The following is an 18,365-nucleotide window of genomic DNA, read 5'->3' as shown; positions in this document are numbered from 1 at the left end:
GGGCCTCAAATAAATTTTGTTTAGTTATGGAGCCTGAGCTAGAGGCTAGAGGCGTGTATCGGAAACTCGTTTAGGCTCGTCGAGCCTAACCGAGTCTTGTGTTTTATTAAGTTTTATCTCTTTTGAACTTCTATGTATTAATTTTACATAGCACAGTCGAGCTTGAGCTCATTTAAGATACTATACGAACTCAAACGTAGCTTAGGATTGTTTAAGATTTTTAACAAGATATATAAAACGTAGGTAATTTCCTTATAATTGGCTCGTTGTGTGCGAGTTGGACTTATTTTGACATATATGATTCATTAATAATGTAATGTGTTTATAATTTGCAATTACGTTTGGTGTTACTTATTGGCTAGGATGGGTCACCATTATAAATAGTTAAATAAATAGTCATGATTAGGGTTATTGTGTTACGGGTTATTGTTAGTGGTGTTTACGGTTCGGTTTGAAACCGTGAAACTGCTCAAACCGATCGTCGGTTTGGTTTTACGGTCGGTTTTTGTATTGAACTTTCGCTCGGTCGGTTTCAAAAGTTTCAAACCGTAATGAATGGTTTGGTTTATCGTTTTTAAAAATTCAAACCGTAAAAAACCGGACCAAATCGTATAAGTTGAACGATGCTATAAGTTTTGAGCGTTACCCAAATTTCAGCAAAGCTATGGTATATATTCACTTAAATGGATAAGTAAATAAACAAATGCTTTTCAGTTACAAGCTTGTATGGAACAATTTTCATCACAAACTTGACTATTTTTCTATTTTAATTTTTTAACAGTTATATATATATATAATATAAATTTTGGGAGATGCTTGGCTTTGAGGGTTGTATAACCTGCATCAAGTGTTATACATTTGAAAGTTTAAATGTTTAAATCATATGTCATCCACTAACTTTGATATTTTTTTAGTTTTTCAACACATTTATTCAATATATACACACACACACACGCACTGAAGTTATTAACTAAATAATGTAGTTGGTGTGGTGGTAAGGTTGTTGGGTTGTTAAATAAACCAGCTAATTCAAATCTTGCAATGGTTGTTTGTTAGATTATTTTTATTGTTTTTTAATTTATAACATAATTTTTCCAATAAACACACGTTAGTTTTAATCAAATTTATGTTGTTGTCTCTGAACTTTACAAGAGTTAAACTAGAGTTATAAACTTTAATAAATTTATTATTTTGTTTCCTTTATGTTATTTTCAAATTTTATTTTGTTGTCGGTAAAGAATGTTGTGTTGTATTATTGTTTTGTTGATTTCTTTCATCAGCATGAACCATTGTGCATGGTTCAACCTTTTTACGCACGATGATTCAACGTTTTTTACGTCTATTTTTCATTTATATTCCCTTAATGGTTCACGAAAGGCACTGGTGATGGTGGTGACTCCATATTTTCGAATGAAATGGATTTGTAAATAAACGATTGAATACCCCCTTTTCCCGATACCCCGCAACACGACGGTGTAAATTGTAGTTTGTTTACAAGTTCATAGCCTATAGGGGTGTGGGTTAATTAAAGGAATGTAAGATTCCACAAAGGTTGGAGAATTGGATTGGGTCGTAATTTTCTTCAAATTACCCCATGCTATTTTTTGTAACTTTCATATGCCAATTTTCAGAAAAATAAAATTGCTTACAAACATGGGTCAGCATGCATATATGAAGAGCGTTAGTTTTAGTTGCAAATACGCCGATCCAATAAGTCGAAACCGTGAAACCAAACCAGAACCAAACTGTTAGTAATTGTTTGGTTTTATTTTTCAAAGGTTCGGTTCACGTTGGCAAAACCCGTTAGTAACGGTTTGACCTAAAAACCGTCAAAACTGGACCCATGAACACCCCTAATTATTGTAATTGAGTTCTATTTTAGTTCCTTAATTATAATAATACAAAAGTTCATCTTAAATATTGTGTGCTCGTTTGGCTTCTATTTCTGAACTCGTTATTGATATAAAAAAAGTAAACATATATCAAATAATTAATAAATAATAAACAAGTCAAGTATGGCTGAGCTTAAAAAATCAACTCACAAGAATTCAAACTTTATAAAAAAGCTCAAAACCAGCCGAGTTCTAGCTCCCGTAACTCAAAACGAGCTATGCTTGAGCCTAATCGAGCTCGAGTTCAGCTCGACTCATTTGCACCATATCCAAATTCATCTAGACAAAAGATGTAAGTTATTTAAGGGACGTAAGCTTCACTTCACTAAAAAAAGCACTAGAATGTTGCGTTGCATGTATCCTTTGACTATCCTGTTGAGTCTGTGTACAATGAAGTCCGGAACTAGCCGGCAAACCCAAACATTCAAACACAATCAAGCAAAACGATCATTAAATAGTTGGTCCGTAGCATTAAGCTCGTTTAAGGTTTTTAACAAATATATAAAAATTAATTAAAAACATATATAAATAATCAATAAACAAATTAAGCCTGAGCTTGTAAAAAACTCATGAGCCAAGCTCAAATTTAAAAGAAAGAAAGAAAGAAATAAATAAAAACTCGAAACGAACCGAGCTCTTCAATTAAAACGAAATTTGTAAGTGACGCAATAGTTAAGGGACGTAGTCTTGAATACAATCACTAGAAAGATAGTGAGTGGAGTGGCCAGCCAGGCAGAAAGAAACCCACACACACACACACACACACACACACACACACACACGTCACTCACGTGTGCTTACTTGGCTGATTCCTTTTACGAATACGACGAGTTCGTCTTCGCTGTTGTATTGTATTCATTCATTCATTCCAGATCTCACCATTTCATTTCACTTGTAAGTTATAAATAAATAAATAATATCTATTTTCAATCTCATAATAATCCATCGGATCTCAGGCATTGTTGAGTGACGGTTACTAGATATGTCGAAAGCTGGAGCGTTTGATCTTGCATCTGGACTCGGCGGCAAAATCGACAAGGATGATGTACTTTCTGCTGTCGATAAGTATGTTTATTATTTTCTATTTCATATTATTATTATTATTATTATTTATGTTTTATTTTATCGAGATCTGAATTGTTTATAAGTGTGTAGAGCTTCGGAATCGATAATAATAGTAATCGAGATTGATTTAAGTGTGTATTAAATAGTTTATTATAAAATGTTGTAGCTTCGTAATTGATAATAATCGATATTGATTTGAATAGTGTTAGGTTTAAGTTCGTAACCAACTCATATACTGTTTCATTATCGAGATCGATTTCAGTTTATTAACTTTTGAAGTTTGTAAAATGTTGTATTGTGATTAGAATCGTGTTAGGTTTAAGTTTGTATCAAACTCGTATGCAGTTTCATAAGCGAGATCGATTTCAGTTTATTAACTTTTGACGTTTGTAAAATGTTGTATTGTGATTAGAGTCATGTTAGGTTTAAGTTTGTAACAAACTCGTATACTGTTTCATTATCGAGATTGGTTTCAGTTTATTAACTTTTGAAGTTTGTAAAATGCTGTAATGTGATTAGAAGCATGTTAGGTTTAAGTCTGTAACAAAGTTATATATAGTTTTGTAATCGATATTGATTTCAGTGTATTAACTTTTGAAGTTTGTAAAATGTTGTACTGTGATTAGAGTCATGTTAGGTTTAAGTTTGTAACAAAGTTATATACAATTTCATAATAGAGATTGATTTCAGTTTATTAACTTTTGAAGTTTATAAAATGTTGTATAGTGATTAGAATTATGTTAGGTTTAAGTTCGTAACAAACTCGTATACAGTTTCATAATCGAGATTGATTTCAGTGTATTAACTTTTGAAGGTTATAATTATAGAATGTTGTATGGTGATTAGAATTATGTTAGGTTTAAGTTCGTAACAAACTCGTATGCAATTTTATAATCGAGATTGATTTCAGTGTGTAAAGTGTTAACTCTTAAGCTTATAAAATGATGTACTGTGATTAGTATCATGTTAGTTATTAACTTATTAACTTTTGAAAGTATACAGATCTCTACTTAATATGTTAGAAAAACAGATCCAGCTTAAGCACGAGTATTCTATCACGAAAATGTTTAGAAGTGTGTCATAATTGATAATCAAGATTTATTTCAGTGTATTAACTCTTGCATTTTGTTGAATGAGTAATATGAAAATGGTTAGCAATTAGGATTTGAGGTGGTCGATAGGAAATCGTGTTGGCATATATGAAATATGTTAGATAAGATACTTTTACGGACTTGATTCATTTTTTGTCGGATAGTGTATATGAAGGTGTTTGGGTGTGTGTTTTTGAAGTGATTGTTATGATTTCAAGAATGAAAGTTATTATAGGACTATGATACTTTTGGATATTTCGATTGTTTTGCACAATGTGAGCATGTGCACTTGTTTATTTCATAAGGTCTTTTTTTATAAGAGGAATGCTTATTGGCTCTGTTCTTCTTATGATGTATTGCTTTAACTTTAAGGTAAAACAAACAGCTGTCAACTTTTATAAAATTCAAATGATATATATATATGCTGAAAGTACAAGTAATAGTAGTGATGCTTGGAATTTAGAACAGTAAATCATTGTTATTATCTTGGTGTATCAAAGGAGAACAAGGTAGTTGCATTTAATTCTTTGAGGACAAAAAGATCTATGTTATTATGGATTATTGAATGTGAATAGTATAAGATGTAAGAAACTTGTAGTCATTTTTGACATTTTGTGGGCTTTAATACAGGTATGAGAAGTATCATTCTGATTTTGGAGGTGTAGAGGAAGACAGAAAGGCCAACTACACTGACATGGTAAGTAACATATGCTGATTTATATAGAATGGTTCCATTTATTCAACTCTATATATTTTTTAATTATATATTTATGTACTTCAGTACTTGTATGCCTATTAAACTGTGGAAGCAAATAGTAATGCCACAACTCAATTAATGTTATTTTCATTACCAAGACCCTGACTATAAATTTTTTGCTTTGTTTCAGGTTAACAAATATTATGATCTTGTGACAAGCTTCTATGAGTATGGATGGGGAGAATCATTCCATTTTGCCCCAAGGTTGACACACTGTTGGTTACAGACATTTAGATTATTACCATATTATGTTTTTCATCAGTGTTAATGATTATATTATTTTTAATTTGCAGATGGAAAGGCGAGTCACTTCGAGAGAGCATTAAGCGACATGAGCATTTTCTTGCTTTGCAGCTAGGCTTGAAGCCTGGACATAAGGTCTTATATTAATATATTCTAGTCAATATGGTATAATCGATATCAACTGTTGAATGTTTGTATTAAGATATTAAATTATTGTTTTGCTTTGCTTTCCAAAGGTGTTGGATGTAGGATGTGGAATTGGTGGACCACTGAGGGAAATTGCTCGATTCAGGTAATCAATTTGTTTTGCCATCTCTCATAAATCACAAATATACATATCTTCTCAACTTTGGTCAACCTGTGGCAGTTCCACATCTGTGATGGGCATAAACAATAATGAGTATCAGATTACAAGAGGAAAGGTAAATCTTCATATGATACTCATACTAATTACTTAGCAAGATGGATTTCAGAATCTTTATATTTTCAAGTTATCTTTAGGCACTCAACCGAGTTGCAGGGGTTGACAAGACCTGTGACTTTACAAAGGTCAGTTTCTGTAAAATATCAAATGTGCATTTTAAGCATGTGTATATAGGCTTGGTAAAGAAAGATCTGATTGTAATTTTGTGATCTAAAAATGTTACAGGCTGATTTTATGAAGATGCCATTTTCTGATAACAGTTATGATGCAGTGTATGCCATTGAGGCTACATGTCATGCTCCAGATGCGGTATATAAGTTTTTGAAGTCTATGGTTTCAATTTAATTTGTCATTGCTATATAATATGTTGGTATATTTTGGTTTTATTCACTATATTACTCATATTTGAATGAAGGTTGGATGCTACAAAGAGATATATCGAGTATTGAAGCCTGGACAGTCATTTGCTGCATACGAGTGGTGCATGACTGATGCATTTGACCCCAATAACCAAGAGCACCAAAAAATCAAGGTATACAATGCTACTTTTTAGACGCCTTAAGGTTTAAAAGGCCTAAGTTTGACTTCAGTTATTCGTAATTTAAAAGCACTGAGATTTAAGTTAATGCATTTATAAGTCTATGCTCTATAGCCCAACTTGATTAAGCCTTTTAAAAACATGAGGAGCATATATGCTAGAGGATGGAAGATGGGTGGGCCCGGCAGGATGGGTAACTCCAATCAAGTTTAGGTTAATATTGGTCATTTATTAGTACTAACTGAAATCGGTCAGTTGGGGTTGACTTGCAAACACTTTTTTGTTTATATTGCAAGGTCAGTCTTTAAGTTTGAAAAATTACACGTACTGTCCCCCAAGTCCCAAGTCCCAACAATTTTGAAAGTGTAACATGGTGGTCCTTGGAATGGATGGGTGTTAATTATTCTAGTTAAACGTGTGTGGATTGACTAAGCTACCGTTAGTCCGTTACTACTAAAAGACAGATAAAATAGATTGAAAAAATGTGGGCCAGGTGAGTTCCACATCGTTTTTAATCTTTTTATTTCTTTTTTTCTAGCAGAAATGGTATTTTAGTCATTTCACATGCACTTAACTGGAAAAAATAGTGTCTATCCATTTCAAGGACCAGCCGTGCTCCTCATTAGAATAGCGGGGAGCATACATGTAAATTTTTGAACTTAAAAATTAAACTTGCAATGTGAGCAAACCACATGGACCATTCAAGTAATCAACTCTTAAGATTATTACAAGATTAATCTAAACATCTGAGTAGCAGGATTAAGGAGGCTGTATGCATTCTAGTTGAAAGCGGTATAATAATCTATATATTGCTTGGTAATGAACAGGCAGAAATCGAGATTGGTGATGGTCTTCCGGACATAAGATCGACCAGACAATGTCTTGCAGCGTTAAAAGAAGCAGGTTTTGAGGTGAGTAGAACATAGTGACATTTTTTACTTATTTTGTTTTTATTTGCAAATAAAGTGACATATTAATATTATTTGCATATTAAGGTTATATGGGAAAGTGATCTTGCAAAAGATTCACCATTTCCATGGTACTTGCCTTTGGATACAAGTCATTTCTCTCTCAGCAGTTTCCGTCTCACAGCTGCCGGACGCTTTATTACTAAAAATATGGTACGTCTCTTTTTTATGTAAAAGAATGTTTTTTTTGCAAGATTAGTGATTGATGTGTGTTTGTTTTATAGGTAATTGCTCTAGAATATGTGGGACTTGCTCCTAAAGGAAGCCAAAGGGTTCAATCCTTCTTAGAGAAAGCCGCAGAAGGGCTTGTTGCTGGTGGAAAGTGAGAACTTAAATACATTTAATTTTACTTAAAAAGATTTAATAAAAAACATGTTTTATGAACTATTATTGATGTTATCATGTAAACTTGTGTTTCAGGAAGGAGATATTCACGCCGATGTATTTCTTCTTGGCGCGGAAGCCACTATAAGGAAGGAGAGATGTGGTTGATTCGGTTGTTGGTAGAATTGTGGTGCAACAATGGTTGTTATTTGACAATGATCGATGGTTTGACTTTTTCTTGAATTTATTGTTTTGACTGTTGATCTTTGAAAATCTGTAGGTAGTAGTGATTTTTCTTGGTCTTTAATTTATGGTTTTGACTTTTCTTTAATTTATTGTTTGGCTACTGACCTTTTTTTCAAATCTAAAACAAAATCAAAATTATCAACCTTTAGAGGTGCACAAACTGGGTATTTTCAGGAACCGGAATTAGGTAAGAACCGGTTCCGGGTATGGTCAACAAAAGTCAATCTGGGTCGGGTAAGAACCGGTTTTGGATATAATTGGGTATTTGATCAAGTTTTTTTCAGGCAGAGTAGGGTTTGACCGGGTATTTTCAGTTCCGGTAGGTCTGGTAGAGGTGCAAAAAACCCGAACCCGGAACCGGACCCGAAATAAAAAACCCCGAACCTGTTTTTTAATAGCCGGGTTTTTAATACCCGAACCCGTACCCGTACCCGACCCTACCCGTAGGGTAGGGTACGGGTACGGGTTCGGGTATTAAAAACCCGGCTATTAAAAAACCGGTTCGGGGTTTTTTAATACCCGAAACCGGGTATTTCAAATACCCGAAAAATACCTTAAAAATACCCGAAAAGTACCCCTAAAAAGTGCAACTTTTTAAAAAATCCAATCAATACACGAAAAAAAGCTCGAAAAAACCCACAAATATGGTTTTTACAATACCCGAAAATAGGGTATTCAAATACCCGGTTTTAGAATACCCGGTTCTATACCCGACCCGAACCCGATGCATAGGGTATGGTTTTTAGAGGCAATACCCGGACCCGACCCCGACCCGGTTTTTAGCAATACCCGGTCATACTTGAACCCAATTCCATATCCGAATCCGGGTATTTAAAAAACCCGATTTGTGCACCTCTAGGTCTGGGTCTGTTTTGGTTTTGGGTACGGCTTCAGGGAGAATCCTATACCAGGTTGTACATGCGGGTTGGGTACGGGTAGGAACCGGTTCCAGGCAGGGTACGGAACCTGGTATCTTGTGCACCTCTATCGTAAGAGATTCATTAGCTGTGTCTATGGTGATTGCTAGAGATGAAGGTGAATATTTTGCATGTTGTCTATGTTGTGTTTGTGTTTTATCTTAAACTAGTTTTCTACCCGGCGCGTTGCGTCGGGGCAACTAGCAAACCATAGCATTGAAACACGAGCATTGGTAAAACTCAAGCATTACGACGATGAGTCGACAAGAATTCAGTCAGTATCGGTTGCGTTCGTTACGACATAGACACCATTGATAAAATTTCAACGTAAAAAACCCAAAAAAATAATTCATTAAATGAACATATAAAAACATTAACATATAAGAAAACAAAAAATTTAAAATGATGTTTATTTGGTTGGCAAACCCGGGCAGTGGTAAACCCAAGCGTTGTCAGTACCAAGCATTGAGGCGATAACATGGCACAAATTCGGCATGTTTTGATTGTGTACGTTACGGTACTGAAACTCAAAAACGAAAAAACATATAAAATTGAGGTGAACCAACAACCTTTTTTTTGGGGGGGTGGGGGCGGGGTGGGGGTTGTAAACTTGTGCATTGATAAAACTCGAGCGTCGTCAGCTATTGGCTTTAAATAAGGCCGCAAGTCTGCGCGAACTCAGTCAGTTTCTTACAGGTTAAAAAAATTGACGTTTGATTAATTTCCTATACGTTTATTATAGTAACCGAACTAAAAACAAAATTCATCAATAAACACGGTGCCGCACTCTGCGGCACCAAAGTTATTATTTATATATAGTATATATATATAATAATATATATATATATATATATATACAAAATAATATATGATGGTTTGCGAGAGAGAACATCTTTGAAAAGTGAAACAAAAAGCCAGAAGAATATTTCATAAGAAATTGATTAAAAAAATGTTGTATAGTTCTCTAAGGTCAATATATTTACTCTTTTGATACAAGACTTCATCATTTGAAAACACTTTCTTGAGAAGTCTATTTTGATGGTTTTACAATGTCTATATAATTTTTTTGAGTTAAGACCAAAACGGGAAGCCCCTAACTAGTAGTTGCTAGGAGCCTAAGAAACTTTCAAACGAAAAGAACAAAGCCCGAACAAACATAGGCAAGTACACTTATAATGGAAAGTTCACAAGATATGTTGCTTTGTCGGGAACTCCATGAATGCTTGAACCAAGTTCAAATCTCCATCCATCGGTAATTTAACCCATGAGAATATAACTGACCATCTCATCCGTGCATAGCTGCAATATATCAACAAGTGTGGTAATATTCTTTCTCACACTTGTAAGTATATAATGCCTACATAGATTAAAGACGGAAGTCATTGGTAATCTCTAACGAATTAGAAGACAAGTTTTTTAATGTGATCACTGCCTATATTAGTAGAGAAATATCTTGTGACCCCTGCCAAAGCCAAATTATGGAACCCATTGATGATCTCATTCTTATTAGAGAGAAGCATTTAAAGGGTGGTCTCTTATCTAATTATAGAGTAGTTTGTAATAGAATAAACTTAGATGAATACTAAAAAGTGAATGTAAGATGAGTGTTAATACTCACCCAAAAGTTCAAAACACCTACAAACATTGAGTTCAAGTACTGATTTTACTTTCATTTCAAACTTACATATTGTTCGTCTTACAAGTTTGCCATGTTAAGTACTACATTAACAAGTAAAAGGCTTATAAAAATGACCATTGAAGTTAAAAAAACAATATTCACCCTCTTTAACTTCTTCCATGTGTTTATTCAGTAGGAGTGATCTAAACTTCAATTTATTGACTAGCAAAGGCAAAGCCTTTAAAAATCTTGGGTTAAGAGAATTTGAGAGGTATTAGGTTCAAATCCCATAGACGACAAGAATTAAATGACTTATGCGGTTAAAAAAATGAGGAAAAAGGAACTCTAATCTATCGATTAAAATAAAGCATAAGTGCATAACCATAAATGATGAAGTTATTAGACCATGTGTAGTCGTAAAGCTCCACATCCAGGGGTTATGCGCCACGTGGCGCCCAGTCAGAGTTATGGTTTTGTACAAAAAACAAGTGTAGTCATAACTTGGAGGGGGGCGGTGTTTCCAGAGTTATAAAGCCTCCATAACTTGGAGGGGGGCGGTGTTTCCAGAGTTATAAAGCCTCCATATCCGCGTTGTATCTAAAACGCACAAAAAAAATCAACATAACGCGGGGGGGGGGGGGGGGGGGGGCGGTGTACCCCCTGCGTTTTCACCCAAAACGCTAGGCACAACGTGCCACTACACCTGGTCTTATAGATCCATAAGAGTAAATTACATAGACGGTCCTTATAATTTCGTCAAACTTTTGGAATTTGACCCTTAAATTTTAAGCATTGTGAATACAGCCCATGACATTAAATTTTCTCTCATGCATGGTCCCTAGTTTAGAAATTGTGAATATAATCCCTAAGAGCATCCATAATATCATGTTTTTGGAGGTTGTTTTTCAGTGTTTTTCCATGTCATTAGTTTTTATCTGCCGTGGAAGTCATTCTTAGTGCTCAATTTTCAACGATATTCTTAAACAAAAACTAGGAAAAAACGGAAGATGTACACATGTGGTGGGGTCGGGTGGAGGATGCTTCTAGAATTCCTTATTACATTAATTTTTGAATGTTTCTAATAAATGTGTTTTTATGACGTGACAACTAACTAGACATGTTTCTTTTTTGTAACCTTTATGGCTCCTTATATTAATACGGATGCTCTAACATTCAAAATTTTGTATTTTATCCTTAAAGTTCAATATTTTTAATATATAAGAAGTAAAAACTAGATCCAAAATTTTGATCAAACCACCCTCAAATTTAGTCAATTCATAATTTTCATATACAAACTAGAGGTGCATAAACCGAGTATTTTCAGGAACCGAAGTCAAAACCGGATCCAGGTAGGAACCAGTTTCGGTATAGTCGGGTATTTGACCAGGTATTTCCGGTTCCGAGGAGAAATCCTATACCTGATCCTACCCGCGGGTCGGGTACATGTAAAAACCGGTTTCGAGTCAGGTACATCGGGTCGGATCCGGAACCGTGTATTTTGTGGACCTCTAGATACAAACAATTAAATGTCCAAAAGGTTAACACACTCAAAACTCCAAGGGCCCAAAACATATAAGTTGCTAAAACATTACAAACAAAACGCTACCCTAATCGCCGCGGCTTATATTCATTCCCATCCTATATATAAACACACAACATTATAACCTTAACATTATTATTATTATTATCTCTGTGTTCCTTCCAACATCCTCTTCACCAATTGTATGGGGCGGTCGTCCAACGTTTGGGCAGTTTTCTAGTATCTCCTTTTTGCTCTTTACACTTTTTTCACGTTTCTCTCTCTACAATCTTATTATTATTATAGAGAGAGAAACTTAAAACGATGGGAAAGTACACAGAAATTTTGGACGCATTCAGAATCGCTTGCAGGGTGCATTCCCACTGTCCGCAGACGGCTAGGATGTACTACCATCCGCCGCCGCCGACGGACAACCATCATCAGGCCGGAGATGTGAAGACGGGTAATGGTGGTAACGGTGGTGGTACGGCGGTGGGTGGGAAGATGGGAATGAGTAATCCTAATGATGATATTCTTTATTCTGTGTTTTGAGATCTATGGTTATGGTTATTATTATTATTATTATTATTATTATTATTATTGTATCGGCAAGTTTTGTTTTATGAGTTTTATTATACTTTTATGTTATGAATTGAATTGAAGAATTGTTCTTTTGGTTATTTGTTTTTTTATATAGTCATTGACTAATATTGCATTTATGAGTTACAGATGGAAGAAAAAAAAAGTAACCAACGTTGAGTTTAATGAGTTAAACATAGTTTCATTAATATATAAAAACCAATATTTAATAGATTGAAAACCTAATAACAACAGTATTGTGATCTTTTAGACCATTATTCGTCTATATTGTACGTAATGGATAATGCCTATTTTAATTACATTGGGTTTTATTGTAGAAAAGTTCATAAACTATAATGCACCGAGGATGATATAAGGGCTTTATCTAACTATATAAGAATGGTCTTAGTGGAGGTTCTTAGATCTTAACCAAGACAACAAGGGTTTTAGAAGTGCTTTATTTGGATTAGCGATAAAATTAGTATTGTTAACACTTTTAAGAGAAATTAAAGTTTTTTGTGAATGTTTATTGTAATTTTGCGTTTAAACTAAGGAAGGGACGTCTCTTTAAACCAATTACAATAGCCCGTCTAACATAATTAGAAATTACATAAACCACCTATGATGTAATAACCATCTATGTTTATAATGATGTGCCCAAACTATTATAACTAAGCGTTTAAAACCACATTTTATTTTTTATAAATAAATGTACCTTTGTTATAGAAAATATGTCTTGTGTTATGTACACTATAAATATGAATTAGGAATGCATATAATACTAAAGAAATGTCTAGTGGTTTAAATTTTGTTTAATTTGCAAATTGCAATCATATTAATATATAAATATTAACATAGCTATTTGATACATAAACTAAGATTTTCATTTTATAATAATATTAATATATTCGGAAAAGAAAGAACATGGAAGGAAGTTCACACGTTATCGCCTAATATTATCGTTTGTTTGCTTACTTTTTAAAAAAAGTATCAAAGTTTCGGTGCCTTAGTCAAAGGAGGATATTTCTTCATTCATAGGATGTGAAATGGTTGGTTAACAACTAACATATTTTGTAACGGAGAACCTTCACCCATTAAATCTGCTTGTAAACTCAAATTTACATTAATTTGATGAGAGTAAACACTAGATGTTACTATAAATTAATAGGCCAACTAGCACAACTAATATAAATACATATTATATAAAAACAACTGTTAGATGAACGATAACATGTTAAATATTTGTCCCTATATTTTTAAATTTTAGATTAAGATGTTACAAATATAAATGTTTTTAGTCATGTTAAACCCGACTAAAAACCGGATGAAATCGAAACTAATAAAGCTATTTATATATTAAACAAATAAGTAGTATTTTGTTACGTTGTTTATATTTAAAATGTATAGAAATATTTTTTAAGAAAACTGAAGAAACGTGGATCGACTCACTGGTAGACGATCTACTTTCCTCGGGTGTGATTATGCTATTTCACCGATGGTTTCTCTTGGATCTGGGTTCTTCCACCTACAAAATGAACAGCACCGTTAACTTACCCCTCAGAAAGGGACAGAGGGGTCCTCTTTGGGGTAACCCTCCGGTGTGAGAATAAGTATTTGTGGGAGAAGATAATAATATCCGTAAGGAAATCTGGAGAGTATTGCTTAATAGCTGAATACTCTGTGTGGTTGAGAGTGTTACTGAATGTAACTGTCTGTAATTGAATATGATTGAATATGAATGAATGTGTATGAATGTGTATGTTACTGGCTGTAACTGTCAGTTGTTGGATGATCTTTTCCTTGTGGAGTTGATGCTGTATTTATAGTGCTAGGGTTTCCACTGATTGGGCTCAGCCTTGTTGGCCTCCTCCAATTGCTCTGCGCCACGTGTCCTCTGGGACACCTGGTGCTTTCTCATTGGTTGTAATCACGTGGTAGCACATGTGTTATGCTGAGTTGTCCACCTTTCATTTGGCAGCTGTCAACATCAGCATATTCTTATTCCTTAAAAAGATACCTTCTGGAAGGTTGTCTGACGTGCACAATCAAGGTTGCCCTAATCCTGATTAGGATAAGGACGAGGTTGATTATGTGCATGTGTGATATGCGCCAATCCTGAGGATGCGCAAGGTCTTCTCTTTATTCTCACGCGCAGATGTTTCATGCGCAGATGTGATATGCACGAGCATGTGATATGCGCCGCGCGCTGATGCGCCGCGCGCATATGTGATATGCGTGAGCATATGTGATGCGCGAGCATATGTGTGCCTGGGCATATGATGCCTGAGCATGTGTGGTGCCTGGGCATATGATGCCTGAGCATGTGTGGCGCCTGGGCATATGATGCCTGAGCATGTGATGCATGAGCATATGTGATATGCGCCATGCGCATAGGTTTTGGCTTAGTGCCTTCATAATGTCTTGATTTCAAGCTTCTTGTCTTTATCTTGTGGGTTAACCCGCCTTGCTCCGTGTTGAGGCGGGTACATACCTCTTCAAGCCCCCCCAGTCTAATGTGTGTCTTGTCTCGCGAGAGCGAGGCAAGATAGATATTAGACTTAATAGTTTGCTCTTTTAGTAGGGGTTTTGTCTTTTTCTTCTTACTATTCATCGTTGCGCGAAATTCTATCCTTTTGGTTGCAAACGAATCGTCTGTGTACGTGGTTGGTTGTTGCTGACGTGGGTCAGTGATGGAGACGTGTCAGACCTTTCGTGTGCTCGAGGTGCTACAGTTGCCTTTCGTGTCCCCTCACATGCTGTCAGGGACACGTGTCGCGCTCGCGTTGGTCCGTTCCTGCGAGTGGTGGCGCGTGAACTCTGGCAGCAGCCGTATAGTTTCCTTTCATGTCCCCTCACACAGTGTCAGGGACACGTGTCGCGCTCGCATTGGCTTAAACCTGCGAGTGGGGGCGCGTGAAGTCCGTTCAGCACCAAAATTTCTCTCTCCTGGGCCTATAAAAGCCAGCCTTAGAGTTTTTTTTATCCTTCATCTTCTTGTTTATTATTCTGAGATTTTCTTTCTTTCCTTTGTTCTGCTTCCAGCTATCTGTTCTTCAGAAGTTTCCCTTGTTCGATTTTACAGTTGTATGTCTGATAGTTCAGACAATACAATCTCCCCCATCCATTGCCGTAGGAAATCATTAGTAATGTCTACATTGAAGAAGACCGGCAAGGGGAAGAAGGCTGCTGAGGGCTCATCGGAGGAGGTAGGGAGGACCAAGGCGGTGAAGAGGTGGAATGAAATCCCCTGCAAATTGAGGCAGGCTGATCTTGACAGCCTTATTGCCTCTCAGGGTTTTCCCCCCCTGTTTGGCTGCATGTTGCCTGCAGCCGGGCAAACGGCGGCGGACCCGCCTACCGGCTATATAACCCTATATAGCCATTTTTTCACCCACTGCAACCTTCGTCTCCCGATGACAAGGTTTGTGGGTGCACTGCTTAAGTTCTATGGGATTCATATATCCCAAGTCCATCCATTTGGACTTGTGCGCATAACTCACTTTGAGTTCATGTGCAAATCCCAGCGCGAGGAGCCCACCCCTCGGCGCTTTCAATTTTTTTACAAGCCCAAGATCCAAGACAGTTGGTTCTCCTTCGTTCCTCGCAGTCAGAAGGTGAAGTGCTCCACTGTTTCATTCAAGAGCCTTCATGACTGGTCTGAGAGGTTTTTTTATATAAGGGCTGGTGTGATCCCCATCCGTATGACCATGCTCTCTATTTCTTCTGCGCCTGCGGATGTGGGTGTCCTCAAGAACCCAACTGTCGCCTGGGTTAATAAGCTGACCGCTGAACCATCCCCCGCCAAGAACATTTGTGAGGAGGCGCTGGTGGGGGTTGGTATGAGCAAGAGGTGGGCGGACAGCGCGCTTGAGCCCGTTATCCAAGTCGACGGGTTATGTAAGTTTTATCTCATTGCTTTACTTCTGCGCGAATATAATTCTTTTTGCTGAACTCATTTAACTTGTTTTGTGCAGTCACCAAGGAGTATATCCATGCTGCCTATGATGAGCACATGGAGGGTGGCTCCGTCGCGCTTGGCGCTGGGGAGGTTGGTTTCCCTGATCGCTTTGATGACATGTTCATCCCTGTTGATCTGGGATTTGTCTTCGACAGCGATGCGCCTGGTAAGCCTTTGTACTTATGCATTTTCCTTTATAATACCAAATTTTGCTAACACTTCTGTTGCATGTATTGTAGATGCGCTGGAGAACTACGAGCTGGAGCTCGCGGGAGAGGAGGAGGAGGAGGAGGCGCCCCAACTAAAGCGTAAAGCTAAGGGGAAAGCTGGCGCAGGGGCCAGTAAGAAACAGAAGAAAGATGTTGCCCCTGTTGTTCAGGATCCTCCTACTCGGGCGGGAGGATTTGGGAAAACCCAGGAGTTTACCACCAAGGTTTCCTTGTCTTCCCTGCCACAAAAAGTGGGCAGACCTCCTGTCCATCTGAGGCATGGTGCCACTACCTCCTCCCTTCGCGCGGCTGAAACGCCCGCGACAGGTAAACTTTGCTTATCCTTTATGTTCCTATGAGCGCGATCCTTATAGGATTACTAATGAATCTTGTCTTACTCAAATGTTTGTAGAGCCGGCGACAGCGCAACAAGATGCCGAGGCTGCGCCGGAGGTCGCTTCGAAGTCCCCCGTTTTACCCTCAAAGAAGGGTAGAATGGACTTCATGGCGATGTTTGCTGCGCGAACGGAGTTGCGCCAAGGTACGTATTGCGCTCTTATTTTCTGACTCTTTTAGATCAAGTCCTGAACCATTTTTTGTTGATTTTTTCATAGAAGCCGTAGCTGGTGCACAAGCTTCTGGCGGCACTCCTGGCGCCGTTGCCAGAGCCGTTGGCTCTGCTCCTGCTCCTACAAGCGATGAATCTCCCCTCATCGGCATTACTAAGGAGCAGGAGGCCGTTTTGCGCGCCGACTTGGCGGCGTCTAGACCTCCCTCACCTCCTCCTGCGCACAGCCCTCCCCGCGAGACCGATTTTGATTCTAGGTCGCAGGAGAAGAGGCCTATTTCAGAGGAGGGTGAGGAGTTTGGAGTTGAAGACTCCGCGGGCGCCCGCGCCAGCCCTGCTGCGCCACGAGGTTTCGCGGCGGAGCCTTCTCGTAGGGCTGGCGATGACTTTTCTGCTTCATCCCCGCAGGTACAGGTTATTTTTTGCTCCGCTGCGCGGACTTCCATCTTAATGTTATGATGACTTAGAAAATTTCTTTGTTTTTTGCAGGAAGCCGATCACACTTACCGCCCGAGATGGAATATTACTGAAGACAGCACCTTTCAGTCCATGGGTGTGTGTGCGGAATTCTGGGCTCATGCTGTGCCTCCATCTGAAAGGAGGTTCCAGGAGGATCGCGCTCGCGACGACCTGCTCAACGATCATATGTTTGCTGGGTCGGCCTTCATTGCTGCCTCTCAAGAGCTTCGCTCTGATTACGTTAAAGTACGTGATGCTCTTGTGGAAGCCAAGCAAGAGGCCAAGGTGTCTGCTTGGCATCTTTCTGATGCTCGCGAAAGAGCTGAAAAGCTCCAAGCCGAGCTCAGTGAGAACAGAGCCAGTGCCAACAGCGCCTTCGTGAAGCGCGGGCATGAGCTTCAGGCGGCGCGGGAGAAGCTGCAGGCGGCGGAGGCGGACGCGGCTAAGTACTCGCGCCGAGCGCGCGAGTTGGAGCTGGAGGCAGAGGCGCGTGACCAAGCTCTTGTCCAGTCTATCACTGAAAAATCATCACTGGAGAGTGAGGTTGCGCGCCTGAAGAGGGAGCTGGCGGCCGCACAGGCCGATAAAGATGAAGCCCTGGCGACGGCAGCGTCTAGCCAGGAAGCACTTGATGCTGCGCGGGCGGAGAAGGAAGAAGTCCTGGCGGCAGCAGCGTCTGACAAAGAGGAGCTAAAAAAGACTAAGGAAACTGTTGAGTTATTAAACTCTCAGGTTCCTGCCCTCGAGACGTCTGTTGCTGGCCTCGCGCAGGATCGCCAATGGCTGATCTCACAAGGCATGACTCGTTGCGCTTACGCGATGAAATACTCAGGCAAGTTTCAGGCCCTGGTGATGGATTGCAACGCTGCCGCGCGCTTGGTGGGCCGAGCTGAAGGGTTCACGGATGGTTACGAATATGGAATGTTGAAGAAGAACCCATCCGAGTACCCTTATCAGAGCGACGCGGCCTGCGCGGAAATGGCCGCGATG

General features: G+C 38.2%; 1 protein-coding gene across 1 annotated transcript; it reads left to right on the top strand.

The window, feature by feature from the left end:
• Positions 1-2,836: 2,836 nt before the first annotated feature.
• On the top strand, positions 2,837-7,650 carry LOC143590334 (cycloartenol-C-24-methyltransferase-like). The gene is made up of 13 exons (XM_077070845.1): positions 2,837-2,957; positions 4,679-4,745; positions 4,936-5,009; positions 5,099-5,183; positions 5,285-5,340; positions 5,416-5,470; positions 5,550-5,597; positions 5,698-5,781; positions 5,888-6,004; positions 6,838-6,921; positions 7,006-7,131; positions 7,203-7,300; positions 7,399-7,650. The coding sequence occupies exons 1-13, from the start codon at positions 2,875-2,877 to the stop codon at positions 7,448-7,450; spliced, it is 1,029 nt and encodes a 342-aa protein (XP_076926960.1). The 5' UTR covers positions 2,837-2,874; the 3' UTR covers positions 7,451-7,650.
• Positions 7,651-18,365: the final 10,715 nt, after the last annotated feature.

The sequence above is a fragment of the Bidens hawaiensis genome, unplaced genomic scaffold (genome assembly GCF_021521415.1).
Source record: "Bidens hawaiensis isolate Kalapana, Puna unplaced genomic scaffold, B.hawaiensis_p1.1 tig00038480_1, whole genome shotgun sequence".
Classification (NCBI taxonomy): Eukaryota; Viridiplantae; Streptophyta; class Magnoliopsida; order Asterales; family Asteraceae; genus Bidens; species Bidens hawaiensis.
Note: the sequence above shows the minus strand (reverse complement) of the source record. Positions and strands in the feature narration are given on the sequence as shown.